At 44.0% G+C, this 22,100-nt stretch overlaps 1 protein-coding gene across 1 annotated transcript in view; it reads right to left on the reverse strand.

Moving 5' to 3' along the window:
* The window catches only part of LOC138748104 (uncharacterized), a 34,255-nt gene extending 16,088 nt beyond the window's left edge, over window positions 1-18,167 (reverse strand). Inside the window, 7 exon segments of the mRNA XM_069907792.1 lie at window positions 89-248; window positions 501-511; window positions 1,205-1,365; window positions 1,597-1,772; window positions 2,090-2,264; window positions 2,648-2,835; window positions 17,910-18,167. Coding sequence (XP_069763893.1) covers window positions 89-248; window positions 501-511; window positions 1,205-1,365; window positions 1,597-1,772; window positions 2,090-2,264; window positions 2,648-2,835; window positions 17,910-17,994 — 956 coding nt within the window. The 5' untranslated portion in view covers window positions 17,995-18,167.
* Between the last annotated feature and the right edge of the window lie 3,933 nt (window positions 18,168-22,100).

Consider the following 22,100-nt stretch of genomic DNA (forward strand, 5'->3'; position numbering starts at 1 on the left):
TCAAATGCAGGGATGCAATGCTCTGCATCGCTGACCTGGCTGAAAATCCAGTTACAGGTGCTCCCCTGCTTACAATAGTCCAACTTACAATATTTCAAAGTGATGATGGGTTGAATCTGTATTTTCAATTTCAAATTCCTTTCTGTTTCCCGCGCTTTTGGTATGCGGGACATTACCCTCAAGGGTATCATGTAGCATACTTCCAACATTCTTCATGCCCACTCTACTTTCAGCTGTGTACGTTAAGTCTGAATAAAGGTACTCAAAATTTAATTATAAAAAATGGGAGGTGTGGTATTCTTTTTGAACTTGCAGTTTTTTGGTTTAATGTATCCTAGATTGTATACCTTAAATGGATGGGAGGGGGGGGTGGGTTGGGAGGAGGGAGGGGGGGGGGAGAAAATGTCACTGTATATGTGTGAAAAAGGAAAAGTGTGTTCATGGCCTAATGTGATTTATGGTGTGAAAAAAAAAAGAACTTGGAGTTTTTTTCCACTTACAATGGGTTTTGCTGGAACAAAAACCCCATGGTCAGTCGAGGAACACCTGCACCTGAATTTTGAATTTAAAATTCTGATTAAATCTCCAGCTCAGGACAATTTCACACACTTACAGCACAGTTCAGGCCTTTCGGCCCACGATGTTGTGATGACCTATGAAATCCCACTCCACCACAATGTAACCCTTCACCGCCCCCCCCCCCCCATCCGCACTACACATAACTCTCTTTTTATTACATCCGAGACTTTTAAATGCCCCCTATTGTACCTGCCTCCATCACCCCCCCAGTATTCCAGGCACCCACCATCCTCGGTGTAAAAAAACTTCCCTCCCCACACCTGAACCAGATGTCCTATGGTGTTTGCTATTGTCGCCCCAGTATGGAGGCCATTCACAAGATCTAGGAGCAAGTCAGTCCATTGAGTCTGCTCCGCCATTCTAATCAATGAGCTGGTCCATCCTCCCACTCAGCCCCCACTCCCCTGCTTTTTCCCTGTAACCCTTGATGCCCTGACTAATCAAATACCTGTCAATCATTCCATCCATAAATCTAGCCCAGTTCACTCATCGCGTTGCCCCACTCCGCCCTCACCCCATTCTCTCGCCTTTGTTCATCATCACTTCTCGGATGCGCTGACACAGAGGGGAATGACTGAGCCACCAGCAGGCCATGTGTAAGGAGGTCAGTTTGTCCATAGCTCACACGGACCGCGAGGGGAGGTGGGGCAACAGAGTGCTGCCACACAATTCCAGCGACAGTTCAAGCCCACCCTCGGAGTTTGCCCGCCTTTCTTCTCCTGTGGGGGAGGTGAACGGGACGCTGCAAGTGGCCCCAAGCCCCCAGATGAGGGGATGGGATCTAAGCTGACAAGATGTGGAATGTGGAATTCAAGATTTTATTGCCATGTCATAAAACATAAAAAATAATTATTATTAACAAAAGTTCCTTTAATCAAAGACAAAGACTCGCCATCAGCACAAATTGTCCAGAGCCCCTAACAGAGAAAGAGAAGCAAAATAGTTCCTCTCAGAGTCACTGAGTGTCCGTGGATTCGCCCCCAGCACTCCCACAGCCCCACAGAATCCAGTCCAAACCATCAGTCCTGAGCTCCAGATCCGAACCTCTGATACGATCAGGAATCCTTCAGTGCCCTCGCCATCCTCTTGTATCCTAGTTCTGATACCTGGTACCCCTTCAGCCAGTCTCAAGCTGGTCTCCAACAGTCCACAGCCCAGGGGCCCACAACCAGTGGGAGTCCCCTGGCTGCAGTCTCCAGGGCCCACAACCTGCATGGGTTCCTTGCCTCAGCATAAATGTGCCCCACTAACTTTTAAAATGTTTTAATTTAATTTACATACAACACCGTAACAGCCCTTCCAGCTCAAATACAACCATGTAACCAATTAGCCTACAGTTTTTGTACATCGTTGGAACGTGGGAGGAAACCGGAGCCCCTGGAGGAAACCCACACCGAATCGGGGAGAACGTATAAACTCCTTACAGACAGTGTGGGATTCCAAACCTGGGTTGCTGGCGCTGTAACAGTGTGGACGCCGCCCTTTTCGATTGATCAGATGGTCTCAGTGCCCATGGTGAAAGGTAGCAGAAAGCAAGAGAAAAGCAGACCCTTTCCCCAGCCCAGTATCTCATGCTGAACTATACCTGCTAGGACAGAGTATACCGTCAGGGCTCCCTCACCACCAATGTAGAGGAACACCGGTCCTCTTTCTGGCTCCCACAGCTGCGTGTTCACCCAGTATCTCTGTGGAACAAAGGAACATTGACCAAACAGACCCGAAACACTGCTTGGAAAGGCAACCGCTCCGCGCAAAGAGGTGCTAAGAAGGAGCAAGGTTTCCTCTGGAAGCGACATGCTCTGTCAGAGTGGCTCAATCGTGGGTCGGGATGAGCTGATGTGGGAATGTAGAGAACCTTTCCATGCAAGGCCTTAAACTAGAACTGGAAATCGAAGACGCTAATTGTGCTACAACACAGAAACGACAATAGAAAACTCCGGGGAAGCTTCTAGACTCAGTGAGAGGGTGGAACAGAGTTGCCACAGGGTAAAGATGGCAGAAATAGTTAGTCAACACCCAGATGGGATTCATGGCAACAGAGGAGCAGTCCACATCACAACAGTACCACCTGCTTGTAGGTGCCATGATTCTGATGGTCAAAGTGATCCAGCAGCTGTGGGAAGAACTCCTCTCTGGGTTCCAAATGCTCGCTGCTGTCCACAGCGGCAAAGGCCTTCCACGTCTCCAGCAGGAGTTTCTGGGCCTTCTGCTCCCAGCCCCACCGAACCCTCTCCTTGATCAACCACATGTTCCGACCTTAAAATGCAAGGCAGCGGAGAATGAGAGAGAGAAAAAAATCACAGCCAACAGGACAGTAAAAATCTTAGTTGGTTTCCATTTCTTCCAAACCTTTAGAACAAGTTTCAGGACTACTATCTTCTGGTCATCCTTGGAGTGTAGAAGAATGAGGGGAGATTTGATAGAGGTATTTCAAATTATGAGGGGGTAGACAGGTTTTTCCACTGAGGGTCGGTAAGATACAAACCAGAGGACATGGGTTAAGGGTGAAAAGGGAAAAGTTTAGGGGGGACTTCTTCCCACAGAGTGATTGGGTGGGGGGGGGGGGGGAAACGAGCTGCCAGCTAAAGTGGTGAATGTGGACTCAATATTCAAATAAGAAGAATTTGAACAGGTACTGGCTGGGAGGGGTATGGAGGCCTATGGACTGGATACAGGTCAGCGGGACTAGGCAGAAAAATAGTTTGGCACAGACTAAAGAGGTTGTTTCTATGCTGTGACTGTGGTGAATCTCTGCTAAGCTGCCTGACTCCCCTCTGGCGAGCCTTGCTGTACTAACTGTGTATTATCTCTAACATTAAAGACATTCCCCCTGGGTATAACTGTACATGCACCCATTGTCTTTCATTATTGTACCAGAAGTTTCTGCCAATAAAAGCCATGAATATTGTTTGACCGCATCGACTTTGTCTACTTCATCAATTGGCACTACAGTGATGTTCTATAGAAAATAACGCTATTTGTTTTGCAAAGGTTTAGAAACATAGAAGATAGGAGCAGGAGTAGGTCATTCGGCCCTTCGAGCCTGCTCCGCCATTCAACGAGATCAGTACCCCGTCCCCTCCTTCTCTCCGTAACCCCCAATTCCCTTATACTGAAGAAATATATCTAATTCCCTCTTAAATATATTCAATGACCCTGGCTCTACTGCCCTCTGTGGCAATGAATTCCACAGATTCACCACCCTCTGGGTCAAGAAATTCCTCCTCATCTCGGTCCTAAATGGTTTGCCTATTATTCTCAAACCATGGCCCCGGGTTCTGGATTTTCCCAAACTTGGAAACATCCCATCTGCATCCATTCTGTCCAGTCCTGCCAGAATTTTATAGGTCTCTATGAGATCCCCTCTCAATCTTCTAAATTCCAGCGAGTACAATCCCAAATTGCGCAATCTTTCCTCCTAAGTCATTCCTGCCATTCCAGGTATCAGCCTGGTGAATCGCCTCTGCACTCCCTCCATTGCAAGAACATCCTTCCTTAGATAAGGTGACCAAAACTGCACACAATACTCCAGGTGGGAGTATTGTACAACTGCAGTAAGGTATCCTTATTCCTATACTCAAACCCTCTTGATATGAAGGCCAACATACCATTTGCCTTTTTAACCGCCTGCTGTACCTGCATGCTCGCCTTCAGTGACTGGTGCACAAGAACCCCTCGGTCTCTCTGCACTTCCCCATCTCCCAATCTATTGCCATTCAAATCGTAGTCTGCCCTCCGGTTTGTATTACCAAAGTGGAGAAACTCACATTTATCCACATTGTAGTACATTTGCCATGTATCTGCCCAGTCCCCCAATTTATCCAAATCACACTGGAGCTTCCTGACCCCCTCTTCCGTGCACACAACCCCTCCTAGCTTAGTGTCGTCTGCAAATTTGGAGATATTACATCCAATCCCCTCGTCTAGATCATTAATGTAAATTGTGAACAGCTGGGGTCCCAGTACAGATCCCTGTGGCACCCCACTGGTTACCGCCTGCCACTCAGAAAATGAGCCGATTATCCCAACTCTCTGTCTTCTACCTGCCAGCCAGTTCTCAATCCACATCAATACCTTGCCCCCAATCCCATGAGCCTTGATTTTGCATGCCAGTCGTTTATGTGGAACCTTATCGAAGGCCTTTTGGAAATCCAGGAACACCACATCCACTGGCTCTCCCCCATCTATTTTACCTGTCACCATCTCAAAGAATTCCAATAGATTTGTCAAGCACGATTTACCTTTTGTAAATCGATGTTGACTCTGTCCGATCCCTTCTCTGCTAGTCATATGCTCCGCTATTACATCCTTAATAATGAATTCCATCATTTTGCCCACTACTGATATAAGGCTCACCGGCCTAGAGTTCCCCGCTTTTTCTCTACCCCCCTTTTTAAATAGTGGGGTAACATTAGCTACCCTCCAATCCATGGGTACTGATCCTGAGTCAATCGAGTTCTGGAAAATAATTCTTAAAGCATCTGCTATCTGAATGACCACTTCCTTGAGTACCCTAGGATGTAGATTATCAGGCCCTTGGGATTTATCAGCCTTCAATTTCCCCAAGACCATGTCCTTAGAGATACTGATTTCTTTCAGTTCCTCCCTTGCATTAGTCTCTATGTTTCCCAACATCCTTGGGAGGTTATTTGTATCCTCTCTTGTGAAAACAGAACTAACACCACATGTGCTGCCATATAATGCAGCCAGACGGGTGGTAAGTGAGTCATCAACTAGTCAAAATCTTTTGTTTAGAGAAACCAGAGTTTCAGGCTTGGACCATATTACACTCGTGTCATAGTCGAGTTTTTTTAAAATTTTTTATTTTACACACTATAAACCATATTGATCAAGATACATACATTTTCCTTCTTAAATATATACAGTGTCGTTTTCTCCCCCCCTTTCCCTCCTCTCCTCCCTCCCTCCCTCACCTCCCCTCCCATTTATTTAAAGTTCAGAATATAAGATACGTTAAACCCGTCAAACAATGTTGTCACTCAATAAAAATAAACAAGAAATTCCACTGAGACAGTTCTTTTCATTCTCTTCTCCTTCTGTCATTTTAGGTGGTAGATGTCCCCGGTAGATTTTCTCTATTGTGTTTCATGTATGGCTCCCATATTTGTTCAAATATTGTAATGTTATTTCTTAAATTATATGTTATTTTTTCTAATGGAATACATTTATTCATTTCTCTATACCATTGTTGTATTCTCAAGTTATCTTCTAATTTCCAGGCTGACAAAATACATTCTTTTGCTACAGCTAGGGCTATCCTAACAAATCTTTTTTTGTGCTCCATCCAAATCGAGTCCAAATTCTTTGTTTTTTATATTACTTAGGAGGAAGATCTCTGGGTTTTTTGGTATATTGCTTTTTGATTTTATTTAGTATCTGGTTTAGATCTTCCCAAAATTTTTTCACTTTCTCACATGTCCAAATTGCATGAACTGTTGTTCCCATTTCCTTTTTACAGCGAAAACATCTGTCAGATACTGTTGGGTCCCATTTATTTAACTTTTGAGGTGTAATGTATAGCCTGTGTATCCAGTTATATTGTATCATACGTAACCTCGTGTTTATTGTATTTCTCATGGTTCCGGAGCATAACTTCATGTTTCATTCTTTATTTTTATGTTTAGATCTTGTTCCCACTTTTGTTTAGTTTTACCATTTGTTTCCTCATTCTCCTTTTCTTGTAGTTTAATATACATATTTGTTATAAATCTTTTGATTATCATTGTATCTGTAATCACATATTCAAAATTACTTCCCTCTGGTAACCTCAGACTACTTCCCAATTTGTCCTTCAAGTAGGATTTCAGTTGGTAGTATGCCAACACTGTATCGTGAGTTATATTATATTTATCCTTCATTTGTTCAAAGGATAATAGTTTATTTCCCGAAAAACAATTTTCTATTCTTTTGATCCCTTTTTTCTCCCATTCTCTAAAGGAAAGGTTATCTATTGTAAAAGGGATTAGCTGATTTTGCGTCAGTATTAGTTTTGGTAGTTGGTAATTTGTTTTATTCCTTTCTACATGAATCTTCTTCCAAATGTTGAGCAGATGATGCAATACCGGAGAATTCCTACATGGTACCAATTTTTCATCCCATTTATATAATATGTTCAGGTATCTTCTCCCCTATTTTATCTAGTTCTGATCTAGTCCAATCTGGTTTTTCCCTTGTTTGATAAAAATCTGATAGGTATCTTAATTGTGTGGCTTTATAATAATTTTTAAAGTTTGGTAGTTGTAAGCCTCCTTCTTTATACCATTCTGTTAATTTATCTAGTGCTATCCTCGGTTTCCCCCCTTTCCATAAAAATTTCCTTATTATTTTCTTTAAATCCTTGAAAAAATTCTCTGTTAAGCGTATTGGTAATGTCTGAAATAGGTATTGTATCCTTGGGAAAATGTTCATTTTAATACAGTTTATCCTTCCTATCAGTGTTAGTGGTAAATTTTTCCAATGCTCTAAGTCGTCTTGTAATTTTTTCATTAGTGGATAATAATTGAGTTTATATAGATGGCCGAGGTTTTTATTTATTTGTATACCTAGATATCGCATTGCTTGCATTTGCCATCTGAATGGTGATTCTTTCTTAAATTTTGAGAAATCCGCATTATTCATTGGCATTGCTTCACTTTTATTTGCGTTAATCTTGTACCATGACACTTCTCCATATTCCTTCAATTTCCTATTTAATTCTTTTATTGATATTTCTGGTTCTGCTAAGTATATTATAACGTCATCTGCAAATAGACTCATTTTATATTCCTTGTCTTTTATTTTTATCCCTTTTATTTTATTTTCTGCTCTTATCAGTTCTGCTAGTGGTTCTATGGCTAATGCGAACAATAAAGGAGATAGTGGGCATCCCTGCCTTGTTGATCTGCTTAAGTTAAATTGTTTTGATATATATCCATTTACTGTCACTTTCGTCAATGGCCCCTTATATAATGCTTTAATCCAATTAATATATTTCTCTGGTAAGCTGAATTTTTGTAGTACTTTGAATAAATAATTCCATTCTACTCTGTCAAACGCCTTCTCTGCATCTAAAGCAACCGCTACTGTTGGAGTTTTATTTCCTTCTACTGCATGAATTAAGTTAATAAATTTACAGATATTGTCTGTTGTTCATCTTTTTTTAATAAATCCAGTTTGGTCTAGATTTACTATTTTTGGTACATAGTCGGCTAATCTGTTTGCTAATAGTTTAGCTATTATCTTATAATCTGTGTTAAGTAAAGATATTGGTCGATATGATATAAGTGGATCTTTCCCTGTCTTTGGTATTACTGTAATTATTGCTGTTTTGCATGAATCTGGTAAGCTTTGTGTTTTATCAATCTGGTTGATTACTTCCAGAAGGGGAGGAATTAATAAATCTTTAAATGTTTTATAGAATTCTATTGGGAATCCATCCTCTCCTGGTGTTTTATTGTTCGGTAGTTTTTTTATTATCTCCTGTATTTCTTATATTTCAAATGGTTTTGTTAATTAATTTTATTCCTCTGTTTGTAATTTCAGTAGTTCAATTTTAGTTAAAAATTCATCTATTTTATCTTCTTTCCATTAGTTTTCAGTTTGATATAGTTGTTCGTAGAATTCTCTGAAGTTTTCATTAATCTCCATTGGATTATATGTGATTTGCTTGTCTTTTTTCCTTAATGCCAATACCATTCTCTTAGTTTGTTCTGTCTTAAGCTGCCACGCTAGAATTTTGTGCTTTTTTCTCCTAGTTCATAATATTTCTGTTTTGTCTTCATTATGTTCTTCTCCACCTTATATATTTGTAGTGTTTCATATTTTATTTTTTTATCTGCCAATTCTCTTCTTTTAGTTGTGTCTTCCTTCATTGCTAATTCTTTTTCTATATTTGCTATTTCCCTTTCCAACTGTTCTGTTTCCTGGTTGTAGTCCTTCTTCATCTTAGTTACATAACTTATTATTTGCCCTCTGATGAACGCTTTCATTGCGTCCCATAGTATAAACTTATCTTTCACTGATTCCGTATTTATTTCAAAGTACATTTTAACTTGTCGTTCAATTAATTCTCTAAAATCCTGCCTTTTAAGTAGCATGGAGTTTAATCTCCATCTATACATTGTTGGTCGGTTGCCCTCTAATTCTATTGTCAATAACAGGGGTGAGTGGTCCGATAATAGTCTAACTTTATATTCCGTTTTCCTAACTCTCTCTTGAATGTGAGCTGATAACAGGAATATGTCTATTCTTGAGTATGTTTTATGTCTACCCGAATAATAAGAATATTCCTTTTCCTTTGGGTGTTGTTTCCTCCATATATCCAAAAGTTGCATTTGTTGCATCGATTTAATTATAAATTTGGTTACTTTGTTCTTTCTATTAATTTTTTTTCCAGTTTTATCCATGTTTGAATCCAAATTAAGATTGAAATCCCCTCCTATTAGTATGTTCCCTTGCGTGTCTGCTATCTTCAAAAAAATATCTTGCATAAATTTTTGATCTTCTTCGTTAGGTGAATATACATTGAGTAAATTCCAAAACTCCGAATATATCTGCCATTTTATCATTACATATCTCCCTGCTGGATCTATTATTTCCTCTTCTATTTTGATTGGTACATTTTTACTGATTAATATAGCCACTCCTCTAGCTTTTGAATTATATGACGCTGCTGTTACATGTCCTATCCAATCTCTCTTTAATTTCTTATGCTCCATTTCAGTTAAGTGTGTCTCTTGTATGAATGCTATATCATTTTTTTCTTTTTTCAGTAAATTTAACAGTTTCTTCCTTTTGATTTGGTTATGTATTCCATTAATATTTAAAGTCATATAGTTCAACATAGCCATTTCATACTTTGTTTATCTTTCCTTTCCGTTTCCTCATCATCACCTTTCCTTCTTATCCATTTCTGCTTTCTTGTTTTGAACACTTTATAAGACAACATTTCTAAAACATCAAACATTTCCCTTATTCTCCTATCTAAAATTTCTTTAATCCCACTATCCCCTCCCCTTCCTGAGTTGCCCTTTGTCCCTTGTCGGGAAACCACATCTCCTCTCTCCATTTGGATTTGCGAAATCACTCGCAAGCGTCAACTGATTTCGCAGTGACCGTAATTCTTCCCCACCCAGCCCCCCCAGAAAAGATTTTAATCTTCATATATAACAACGGTCACTCTCTTAATTCCCTCCTTACTTCCTTTCTTCCCTTACTTTCCCTTATTAGTTCTTATCTATACTCTATTTTTTTTAAATATACATACACCCATATACACACATACATATAGTTTGTGGTCATTTTTGTTCTCGTTACATATCTTCCTCTCTCTGTCTGTTTTGTAGTTGTTCTGCAAATTTTCGTGCTTCCTCCGGATCCAAGAATAGTCTGTTTTGCTGCCCTGGAATAACTATTTTAAGTACCGCTGGATACTTTAGCATAAATTTATATCCTTTTTTCCATAGGATCGTTTTTGCTGTATTGAACTCCTTCCTCTTCTTCAGAAGTTCAAAACTTATATCCGGATAGAAAAAAATTTTTTGACCTTTGTATTCCAGTGGTTTTTTGTCTTCTCTCATTTTCCTCATTGCTTTCTCCAATATATTTTCACTTGTTGTATATCTTAGGAATTTTACTAGAATGGATCTTGGTTTTTGTTGTGGTTGTGGTTTAGGGGCTAATGTTCTATGTGCCCTTTCTATTTCCATTTCTTCCTGTAATTCTGGTTTTCCTAGGACCCTGGGGATCCATTCTTTTATAAATTCTCTCATATTCTTGCCTTCTTCATCTTCCTTAAGGCCCACTATCTTTATATTGTTTCTTCTACTATAATTTTCCATTATATCTATCTTCTGAGATAACAGCTCTTGTGTCTCTTTAACTTTTTTATCAGATTCTTCCAATTTCTTTTTTAAGTCCTCTACTTCCATTTCTACGGCTGTTTCTCGTTCTTCCACCTTGTCCACTCTTTTTCCTATATTTGTCATGATCATCTCTAATCTATTCATTTTTTTCTTCTGTACTTTTTACTCTTCTTTTTATTTCACTGAATTCTTGTGACTACCATTCTTTTACTGATTCCATATATTCTTTAAAAAAAAATATCCATTGTCTTGCCCTTCCCTTTATCTTCCATTTCTCTGTGTTCTTCCTCTTCTTCTTCTGAGTCCACTCCAGGATCTGTGTCCTTTACCTCTGTCTCTTCTGGTTTTCTTTTTGGGTTGTTTGTTTTATTTTGTTGGGTATTTTTGGTCTTCTTATTTTTACTAGAAGTGTCTTGCTGCTGGTCTTCTTCCTCTGGGTTGGTCATCTGTTGTTTCTTTGATTTCTTTTTACTCTCTTCTTTCTTGTTCTCGTTGTTTTCTATGTTTTCCTCTTGTTGTTGTGCTGTGGTTGTCAATTTCAGCTGTGGAGATCGACTCCTCAGCTGTTCCCCCCTCCCGTCAGTGTTTTTTTTTCATGCGCGGTTCGCACTTTTAGTTGGCTCCGCGAGCCATTTTTGTAGTCCCAAGCTCGGGACTTCCACTGACCTTAGGGAGCGGGCTTCTCTCTCCGCGGCGGGCCTCCTCAGACAGGTAAGGCCTTCACCTTCTTCTTCCGACGTCCTTTCTTCTTCTCTTCTTCCCGTTGCTTTTGACTTTTCTTTTTTCGCTGCCATTTTCTCCACACCTTTATTTTCACTTTATTTTGGTTTTTATGTTTGTGCCTTTGTTTTTTGACTGTTTTTTTTACTTTTCTGGAGAGGGCTGGAGTTCCCCGACCGGCCACTACTCCATCATGTGACTCCTCCCATAGTCGAGTTTTTTGAAGAAACTTTTCAGATCAATTGGGGGGGGGTTTGACTTTTACATGGGTCATACTGAAAACAAGCAATAAGGTGTGGTGGGATCGACTATTACACAAGTGTAAATGGTATTGCCAGTCCTCTGCCCTTGGTCTCACCTGTTCCTTTCCCGATCTCCTTTTTTCCCCCCATCTCTGCCATTCTGAAACTCTTTTGTTTTCATCAGACCTTTGACGATTATCAAGAGAGAGATCGCAGACCCCGTGGCTGTGAGCTTTTTACTACTCAAAGGAACTAAAGTTTGGAAGCTGGTATAATTCAGTCACACACAAGTTTTCCACTCCTTTGTACCCATGAAATAAATAACTGGTGTGAGATCCAAAGGCAGCACCTCCTGTTTTCACCTCGAAACATTTGGCTTGTACATTTCATCTTCCTGAACTTTGTCTTTGCTCATCACAGAAGCTAACAGGAGGCTTACCAGCAGGCTAAGGTTGGCCCTGAGAAGGGGGCCTCACACTTCACTCCAAGTATTTACAACCCTCCCTGGATTCTGTCACAAAGCAACAAGGCACATGTGAACATTAAATAAAGTCAATCAATCTACATTATTCCATACAAGGCAGACCCTTACGCCCACAGGCACTGAAGACCCAAAATACGTCGAAACCCTCAAATCAACAAGAGGAGCTGATCATTCCTTTGTCAGAAATGAGACCAAAAAAAAAGCCAGCTCTTTTTGGTTGAAAAATTTTTTTCTCTCCATTTCCATTTAAAAGTGTAGTGTTTCTTTAGCATTCAAGAAGCTTCTAGATCAGCCATTCTCAAAACTTTATTTTCGGCTATAGCCTATCTGACTCTACTCAGAGTTTTCATGTGAAGAGTCCTGTTTTGTTGTTTGTTCCATACTTCTCTCTTACCGACTCCATAAAAATATTCATGTTGCATAAATGCAAGGTGAAAAAAAAAAGCAAGGCTTTTACTTGAATGTGACGAGCATTCTGGCTGGTTGCATCACTGTCTGGTATGGAGACACCAATGCACAGGACAAGAAAAAAAACTCCAGAGGGTTAACTTCGCCTGCAACATCACGGGCACCATCGAGGACATCTACGAGAGACTTCACTCCATCGAGGACATCTACAAGAGGTGGAGTCATAAGGAAGCAGCCTCTATCCTCAAGGACCCTCAAGGCCCTCTTTACTCTGCGACCATCGGGAAGGAGGTCCAGGAGCCTAAAGACGAGCACCCAGCGGCACAAGGACAGCTTCTTCCCCTCCGCCATCAGATTCCTGAATGATCAAACAACCAGACACGGCCTCGCTTTGACTTTTTCTTGCACTATTTTTTAAATTTGTTATATATAATCATTTGCACTCCTGAGGCCGCTGCAACACAACGAATTTTGTGACTTGTTCATGACAATACATTCTGATTCTGAAATGTGCTGTGGCCCCAAAGAAGGGCTGTAAGGTCCCATTGAGAATGGCAGTCCTAGATAAACAACTATTCAGGGAATAGGATATAGATTACAAGCAGGCAACAGAGATTTAGTTTAATTTAGGCATCGTGTTCAGCACAGACATCATGGGCCAAACAGCCTGTTCCTGCACTGTTCTGTATTCCAGTTCCCAGTTCTAATAAAGGGCTTTCACGTGAAACGCTTCTTCTCCCCACAAATGTCACCCGACCTGCTGAGTTTTTCCAGCATTTTGTGTTACAGCTTTGTTCAATTTTGTAACTAATACAAAGGGTCCTAAATGACACAGCACTAAATCAGCAGAGAACTGAGGCTCCCACGTCAGGCTGACCCAGATCTCAAGCCGAATGCCCCAGGTTTAGTATGTGAGCGACTGGCATGAACACAACTACTGTCCTGAGAGTGGAAAGGATGTGAAACACAAAGGTCTGCAGATGATGTTATTGCAGTCAAACCACAGAAATGCTGGAGGAACTAGCAGACAATAGGCCACTTCAGGTCGGGCCTCCGCCTGGAGTCCAGCTACAGGGCTGATCGAAAATCTGGAACTAACCATTCAGACAGCAGCCCAAAAAGGCTGCTCCAGCGTCCCATTCAAAGGAGAGGCACCTTGTAGGGCCCTCCAGATCACCGTGGAGGTGGGCCGACTGGTGCCGTAGCCCCACCCGTCAAAATTACGTGACAAAGCAATGGCCATCTTCCCTACCCATAATCCCCCACGCAGCTGAAACCGCTCTATGGTTCCCAGAATAGTCCAGCTGCATGGGGGATTACGCATAGGGAAGATGGCCATTGCTCTGCCACGTTTTGAGCCACAGAGAGCTGCTCCAAAGGCCGAAGCAGCCCGGTGTGGCTGTCCCAGCCCACACCAGCCACCCCCAATGGTCCCCGCTGCCCCGAGGGCACCCCGCCGCCCCAGACTTGGAGGGAGACGGGTGAATGGGGTGCTGATGGCATCATCAGGTCGCACCCAAACAGCCGCTTAGCGTAGCTGCCAATTCAGGAGGGCTGCGCTGTGGAGATTATCCCTCTCGGAGAGGGGTTGGATTGTGCGGCTCGGAGACTGCCTTCGCACATTCAGAGAGGTAGGTCATTATGCGTTTTGGCTGAGTTTCTCCGCCTTTACATCCCGACCTATGAATCTGAAATGGCCTAAAGTTTTGGGCCTGAGCCCTTCCTCAAGATTGGAATGAAAAAAGGCAGGGGTCTGAATTAAAGGCTGAGGAAAGAATGGGAGGGGAGGAGTCCAGACCAACAGACAAAGGGTGTTAATTGGATGTGATAAGAGGAGAGGTGAGGAAACAGGGAGAGGAAAGGAGGCAGGGAAAGGTGCTGGTTTAATGAAAACCAGAGAAGTCTACATTAATGCCATCCAGTTGGAGGGGGCCCAGTCGGAAGATGAGGTGTTGTTCCTCCAGTTTGTGGGTGGTCTCAGTCTGGCCGTTCGTGAGACCATGGATAGACATGTCAGCAAGGGAATGGGGCAGGGAATTGAAATGGGTGGCCAATGGGAGATCAACACTATTGAGGCAGAGAGAGCCAAGGTGTTCAACAAAGTGATCTCCCAGTCTGCGTCCAATGTAGAGACCACAACAGGAGCACTGGATGCAGTAGATGACCCCTGCAGTTTCACAAATGAAGGACTGTTTGGGACCCCAAAGGGTCGTGAGGGAGGAGGTGTGGGTGTGAGTAGTCACAGGGGTAGGTCCCAAAGGGACAATTGGTGGGGAGGGAGGAGTGGACGAGGGAGCGGTCCCTGCAGAAAGTGGAAAGGCCACGTAGTAGGTAGTGGAAATGGCAGAGATGTGTTGGTTGCAGAGTCTGGTGGGGTGGTAGATGAGGACAAGGGGAATCCTGTCCTTGTTGTGCTGGGGGCAGAAGGGGCCAGAGCTGGTGGGGTGGTAGGTGAGGCCCAAAACATCAGTAATTGACCTTTATTCCATATGGGTGCTGAGAGACTGGCTGAGCTCCTCCTGCATTTCTGTAAGGAAAAGAGGAACTTTACTTGAACTAAATGTGCTGTCCCTACCCTGGGAGGAAGGGGCATGGGGAAGAGCGCAGGCTAACAGGTGGGAACCCATTTCTGAGTTTGGTAAAGTTCCCAGGCCCGAAACATTGGTTCCCCTTCACTTCCTGTGGATGCTGCTTTCTGCGGCACACGTTTGTGTGCTGTGCTCAACCCCAGAGAGTCTGCAGACCTTCTTGTTCAGTACCCTACACCTTTTATGAAACGAAAGTAACCCAAACTTCTAACTGCACTGAAGGGAGAATCTAAAGGAATTTTTTGCTATCACAGCTCAAGTGAGCTGAAATGTTTAATGTACTTTAGGCTCAGAGTTGCTCACTCAGCAAACCCACTGATTATGAAGATTAGTCATTTCCAAGAACTCTGAACTGGCTGTCACAAGACCTCTGTAACAAGAGTCGATTTCAAGTGGCCAGAATACCCGACTGTAAAGCTGCCTATTCTACCCCAATGCGGCTGTCAGGTTACCACCTGAAAGTGGAGAACCCAGCCAGGAGTACTTACCTAACCCTCCTCCTGTAGGTATAATCTCCAGCTCCGAATATCCCCCGTTGCACCTGAAAGCAGCAGTGGGACTACGGCCACAGGAGCTGGTGTTCGCTCGGATGCAACTCTCCTTCAGCCGGCACGTTCAGGTGACAGAAAAGGGTCTTCTCCGCGGCCACCTGAACGTCCCAGCTGCATCTGCCGGCCCATTTTCTGCGTCCAAGCTCCTGAAAGCGGCTAAGATCACACATCTCATTGACACTGGTGTACCGGAGCCCTGTTCACACTGACAGCACCCTCAAACCAGGGGATAAGGAAACAATGCAAACAGCCAAGCATGTTGAGACTCACCAACGACTGCATTTCACAGTGTCTGCAGTGTTGGTTAGAAATCCCCATGATTGCATCAAACACATCCCCAGGGTAGGGACAGCACATTGAGCTCGAGTAAAGTTCCTTTTTTCCCCAAAGCATTAAGGGTAGTGGTTAGCACAGCTCTATATCAGTGCTGGCAATCTGGGTTAAAACCTGACGCTGTCTGTAAGGTGTTTGCACATGTTCCCTTGTCTATGTGGGATTCCTTCAACTGGTCTGCCACAATAGCGTGGATCTCCCAGGGCCATCCATTTCAATTCCACGTGCATTCTCTTGCTGATGTGATTGCATCACTGAAACACCTCATCTTCCATCTGGTCACTCTCCAACTGGATGGCATTAGCAGCGACTTCTCTTGTTTCCATTAAACCACCCCCCCCCCATCTATCTCTATGCCTTCTTTCCTCTAGCTCTGTCTCACTCTTTCCCCTTCCCCCAGCTCCTTTCATTCCGCCAAGTACATGTGGGTTGAACCAGAAAATTTAGCGAGTCCGTAGCGGGTAATGTGGTGGTGTGTAAGGTCCCAACCGGGCAGGCGAGTAAAAATCAACCGGCCTCTGATTGTTGGTGGGGGCAAGTGTCAGAGCCCAGCCGAGTTAACTCGTTAATCACTCTGAGGTGATGTGAATGGTTAACTCGACTCACTGGGTACCATTAGTGACATTAGTGCCCGTGTACTTGCATCAGTCTGGCAGTTCTATTGCACAGCGTGGCCGGCCACGCTCTGACATTACTGTCGGCCCTGCTGCACCATATATAATACCTCACTCGCGATGTCACTACTGGAGGTGAGATGCCCCTTAAAATCCCAGGTTCCCGATGAACCAGGTAAATCACGGTGCAGCAGGCCTGGCAAGTTTATCCTCTTGGAAGGGTTGGCTGTGTGAGCCTTGTTTCCTTTCTCCAGTTCTGCATTCACAAGACCCAAACCCCCTCCCCCAGTCAATTCTCACCTTCCCCTCTCCTGCCCTCCACCCATATCCAATTAACACCTTTTGTCTGTTGATCTGTGCTCCTTCACCTGCCCAGTCTTTACTTCTCCCTCAGCCTTCTAATTCAGACATCTACCTGCCTGCCTGGCAGAAGGGCTCAAGCCCGAAACATTGGTAATGTATCTTTACCTTCTATGGACGCTGCAAGACCGGCTGAGTTCCTGCAGCATCTCTGTGCATTTTGACAACAATCTGCAGACTTTTGTGTTCCACCCCAATATTTCTCACAGAGCCTGACCCAACAGCAGAGGGGAGAGAATTCTGAGACATTAACTTCTGGAAAAGCCCAGAACGATTGTGAAACTCCCTCCACTTTTACAAGACCAGCATAATCACAAACTTTTCTTAAATTATAATTTTATGGTTCTATTTCTTTTATCTTATCTCTCTCCTACCACCCACACCTCATGTTTGGAAACTCAGGAGGTTTTTCCAATTCTCACCAGGCACCATCACAGCACAGTAGACCTTGCCTATCCAGTGATTCTTAACCTTTTGGTTGAAGGCCAACCTGGAGATCGGGATCTGGGGGAGAGGGGAGAGAGGAAGGGAGGAGGTGGGGATCGGGGGAGAGGGGAAGGGAGGAGGTGGGGATCGGGATAGAGGGGAAGGGAGGAGGTGGGGATGGGGGGAGAGGGGGAGAGGGGAAGGGAGGAGGGGGGGAGAGGGGAAGGGAGAAGGTGGGGATGGGGGGGGAGAGGGGAAGGGAGGAGGTGGGGATGGGGGGGGGAGAGGGGAAGGGAGGAGGTGGGGATGGGGGGAGAGGGGAAGGGAGGAGGTGGGGATGGGGGGAGAGGGGAAGGGAGGAGGTGGGGATGGGGGGAGAGGGGAAGGGAGGAGGTGGGGATGGGGGGAGAGGGGAAGGGAGGAGGTGGGGATGGGGATAGAGGGGAAGGGAGGAGGTGGGGATGGGGGGAGAGGGGAAGGGAGGAGGTGGGGATCGGGGGGAGAGGAAACAAAAATGGGAAGAATCCCCTGTTCTGTGTTTCCATCCCCCCCCACCCCCCGACTGCACCTCATGCCCAGCCCATTAAGGGTCTCTACCGGGGAACGTTCGCTCATTTCTCCCCACGAGTGGGAACAGTTCAGATCTCCAACCTTGCCTTTCCCCAGCTCACACCCACAACTCCAACCACAGCACCGTCCCGGGACAGCAAGCTCCCCTTCCCCTGGGTGCAGCTCCCTCACCTGCCAGCGACGAATGCAGTCCGACCCAGAGCACAGCTACCGCCGGCATCAGTACCATCATTTCGGAAGCACCAAACCCACTCATGTGACACCACGTCCGGGAAGGGGGGGGGAGGGTGTGTGGAAGGAAAGGGGGAGGGGGGCGGGGGGCAGGGGGAGGGGGGACACTCCCAAGCTCCGCCTGCTTGCACTCTACTACTGTTGGTCTCCCTCCCGCGTTGCAATGGGCTTTTTTGGTGCCTATTCATCACACTGGAGAACGAATTTGTTTTGCGCAAGGTTTGCTTCCTGAAAATAAATAGGGGATTATGTAGACAACTTCAAACTGAGCACAAAGGTCATTTGAGATTTGCTGTATCACGTAGGAAGTTGGAGAAATATTAAATCAACTTTGATGCTGTCAGACTCTGGCTTTCCCCTCCCCTCAATTTGGTCTCTGTGTCGGCTGAGTCCAACGTGCTCCTTGAATGAAGTGATAGGAGAAGGTTTCACAATCAGTTTCTTTCAAGAATAAAGCTTAACAGAGCTCTGGTTCAGTCGTTAGTTCATAGGTTACCTGCTCTTCCCCAAGACTGACTCCTCCCGTCCAGTCTCTACTGTTTCTATAGATCAACCTTGTTCCACTGAACAAGAGTTGCCTAAGATTTATCTCAAGCAATTTCCTGCTCTGCAATTATCGATGGAGTTGCCCTCCCATCTTAATCTCCCAGGCTAGAACATTCTGTGGTGTTAATCAACACCTCCCCTGTCCCCTTATGACTCCTCATTCCTCCACAAGTGGTTTATGTATTTTGTTTTACTCTGACATTCTCAGTCATGGTTCTCTTATCACTTATCCTTGCAATACACTTATCTTCCTGTCCCTGGCCTGTTTCAGAATAAATCACTGTCCCTGTGGTTCCTCCAACCTCATCCTGTCTAACTTCTCCTATCTGCTATCCTGTTACTCCCCTTAACCCCTTGGTTCCAACAATGCCAAACCTTCGAACAAGAATAAACTCCAGAGGGTTGTTAACTCACCCTGCAACATCACAGGCCCCAGACTTCACTCCATCGGGGACACCTCCATGAGGCAGTGTCTTTTTTTTTAAATTTTTTTATTTTTCACACCATAAATCACATTAGCTATGATACACACTTTTTCCTTTTCACACATATACAGTGCCATTTTCTCCCCCCCCCCCCTCCCATCCTACCCTCCCTACCTCCCCCCTCCCGTCCATTTAAGGTACAAAATCTAGGATACATTAAACCAGTCAGACAATGTTGTCATTCAACAAAAATACACCAGAAATTCTACTGAGTCCATTCTTTTCTTTCCTTCTCCTTCCATCAACTTAGGTAATGAGTGTTCCCCGGTAGGTTTTCGCTATTGTATTTAATGTAAGGCTCCCATATTTGTTCAAATACTTCAATATTATTTCTTAAACTATATGTTATTTTTTCTAATGGAATACATTTATTCATTTCTATATACCATTGTTGTATTTTCAAATTATCTCATGAGGCGGTGTCTTAAGGAGGGACTGGAGCCTGAAGACGAACACCCAGCGGCACAAGGATACGTTCCTCCCCTCCGCCGTCAGATTCCTGAATGATCAATGAACCACAGACACGGCCTTACTTTTCGTGCCCTATTGTTTTAATTTTTTATAATAATGTTGTAAGATGGTCATAATATGAACATTTGCACTGAGACGCTGTCAGAAAACAGCCGAATTTCATGACTTGTTTATGACAATAAATTCTGATTGAATTTAGCAGGTTTAATCGCATAATGATACTGACACGATGCGTTAGTTCGACTGACCTCAGAATGTTTTGCCGTTGATTTTCCTTTGTACTCAGCATCTGATGCCTCTCGTGACAGTGTCCCAACAATAGTCGGCCAGAATTGATGGGTTCTACTTGCCCTGGTACCACTTCTCCTCAGTCCTGGTGAAACCTTTCACCATGTTCGTCACTGACGGCACCAAGATCAGCCGGGAAGAAGCCCAAATGCGAATGCAAAAAATGAACTTTCAATGACATGTTGGACTTCATGGTTTTATATGCTTGAAATGGACTTAAAATATGACAGGAAATCACAAAATTAGTGTTGACTTACATCAAATACAGAAGTGTATGACAACTAAAACACACAACACAATTCTATTCACTTTAAAAAGCGGGTGCTCTGTTACACAAGAAGACCTCTACAACAGGGTCTTACTCCAAGAAAGCCCATACGCAGATGGGCACAAGCCTTTTTATATGGTTTACCACCCCATGCTACGGCCTGTTTACGACTATTCATATGACCTGTAATCTGCAGACTTCAGCAAAACATCCAGTAAGAGTTTCAAGAACAGCACGGCCTTGGTTCTCTCGTCTTACAGCTGCGCTACTAAAAGAATATAATTTCTTTAACAGACTGTAGTGTCTTCCCATAAAAATATTATTTTAAGCCTTTTCTTGCTGCTTAAATTTATTAGGAATGAAGCAAATAAAGCAAATTATTACAAACTATGTGATCATCTACAGGCCTTCTCATGTAACAGTGCAACCGCTTTGTAAAGCGAATAAAATTTGCATTTGTTGCAATACTCTTCTTTATATTCAATTTAAGTTAACAATAGGTTATATCTAAAAAACAGAACATGACAAGAAAATTTTAAGATAACTTTCATGACCCAAAATCCATAAAATACACCCAAAAGTGTTCAGGAAGCAAAATCTTCACTGTCCAGTGTTATCTACGAATTAGCAGTTTCACTTTCTTTTCTCCAAAGTCTGCAGATGTTGGAAAGTTAGAGCAGCATATACAAAGTTGTAGGAGGATCTCAAAGGATCAGTCTGCATCTGGGGAGGGTGATGGCCATTCAAGATTCTTTTATTGTCATGTAATAAAACAGAAAATGTGATATTACATGAAATTCCCTTTAGTCTGCTGTAAGGCAGAGAAAGATTCGCCATCAGCAGGAATTGCCTGGAATGCCTTTTCAGTCAGAGAAAGAGAAGAAAAAGGAAGTTCCGTGCGCCTCCCCCCCCCCCCCCCCCCCCCCCCCCCAACTGGAGTCACTGAGTATCTATGGATTCACCTCTGGCGCTCCCGCAACCTCCACAGTTACATGGAGTTCAGTTCATCAACAACCAGATTCAAACCTCCAACAAGATCAGGAATTCTTGAGTGCCCTCGGCACCCTCTCGCATCTCGTTCTGATACCTGGTACCCTTTAGCCAGTCTCCAGCAGCTGCATTCTAGTGTGTTCTTCAGCTGCACCACCCCTCGCTGGTCCGCTGCCGAGATCACCATCCCATGGATCATCTCTTCTGATTCTCCTTTTCAAACAGTGACCGGTTTCCCATTTTCTGGTGCCCTGTGCCAGTCCTCTTCCTCCCTGGAGTCTACAACCCCTCGTAGCTGCCTTCATCACAGGCAAGCCCATCTTGAGCCCAGACCCCGCTGGTGCAGCATTTTGAAATAGACCTCCGTTGGCTCCTTTAACAGTCTGTACGGAGCCCACGGCAGTCGGATTGGGTGGTTGAACCCCACGGAAGAGTACTGTGTCTCCACTCCCTGCTCTCTGTAGGTCCGAAAAATAATGCCATTATTTTTCACCATCCTTCTTCAGGGAGACTAGTAGACCGAGGAAGGGGAAGGGAGATGAGCACAGGTTGGCAGGTGATGGGTGAGCACAAATGAGGGGGGAATAAAAGAGGCTGAGAGAAGTTGGATAAGAGGCATTTATCTCTGCACCTTTCTCAGCCTTTGCCCCTTCCCCTTGGGCTGTCTATAGTGTTGAGTGTGTGTGTGAGGGGCGAGTTGGCAAAACGTTTCAATGGTTTCAGATTTACTGTCAGAGTGTGTACATGACAACCCTGAGATTCTTTTTCCTGCAGGCAAGGTGGAATTGCCACTTCATGGTAATTACAAAATGAAAAGGCACACAATGTACACATGTCAAGAAAGAAATATAAACGAACTGAGTGTCCCATACAGAGAAAGAATAAAAATTGAGAAAGTATGCAAATCCCAGTCCTTAAATGAGTCCCTGATTGAGAAGTCTGATGTCCCTGAACCTGCTGGTGCGAGTCTTGTGGCCCCCACACCTCTTTCCTGATGGCAGCAGCGAGAACAGAGCGTGTACGGGGGGGGCGGGGGCTGTGGATCCTCGGTGATTGCTGCTGCTCGCAGCGTTCCCTGTCGGT

This window comes from Narcine bancroftii, chromosome 13, assembly GCF_036971445.1.
Source record: "Narcine bancroftii isolate sNarBan1 chromosome 13, sNarBan1.hap1, whole genome shotgun sequence".
NCBI lineage: Eukaryota > Metazoa > Chordata > Chondrichthyes > Torpediniformes > Narcinidae > Narcine > Narcine bancroftii.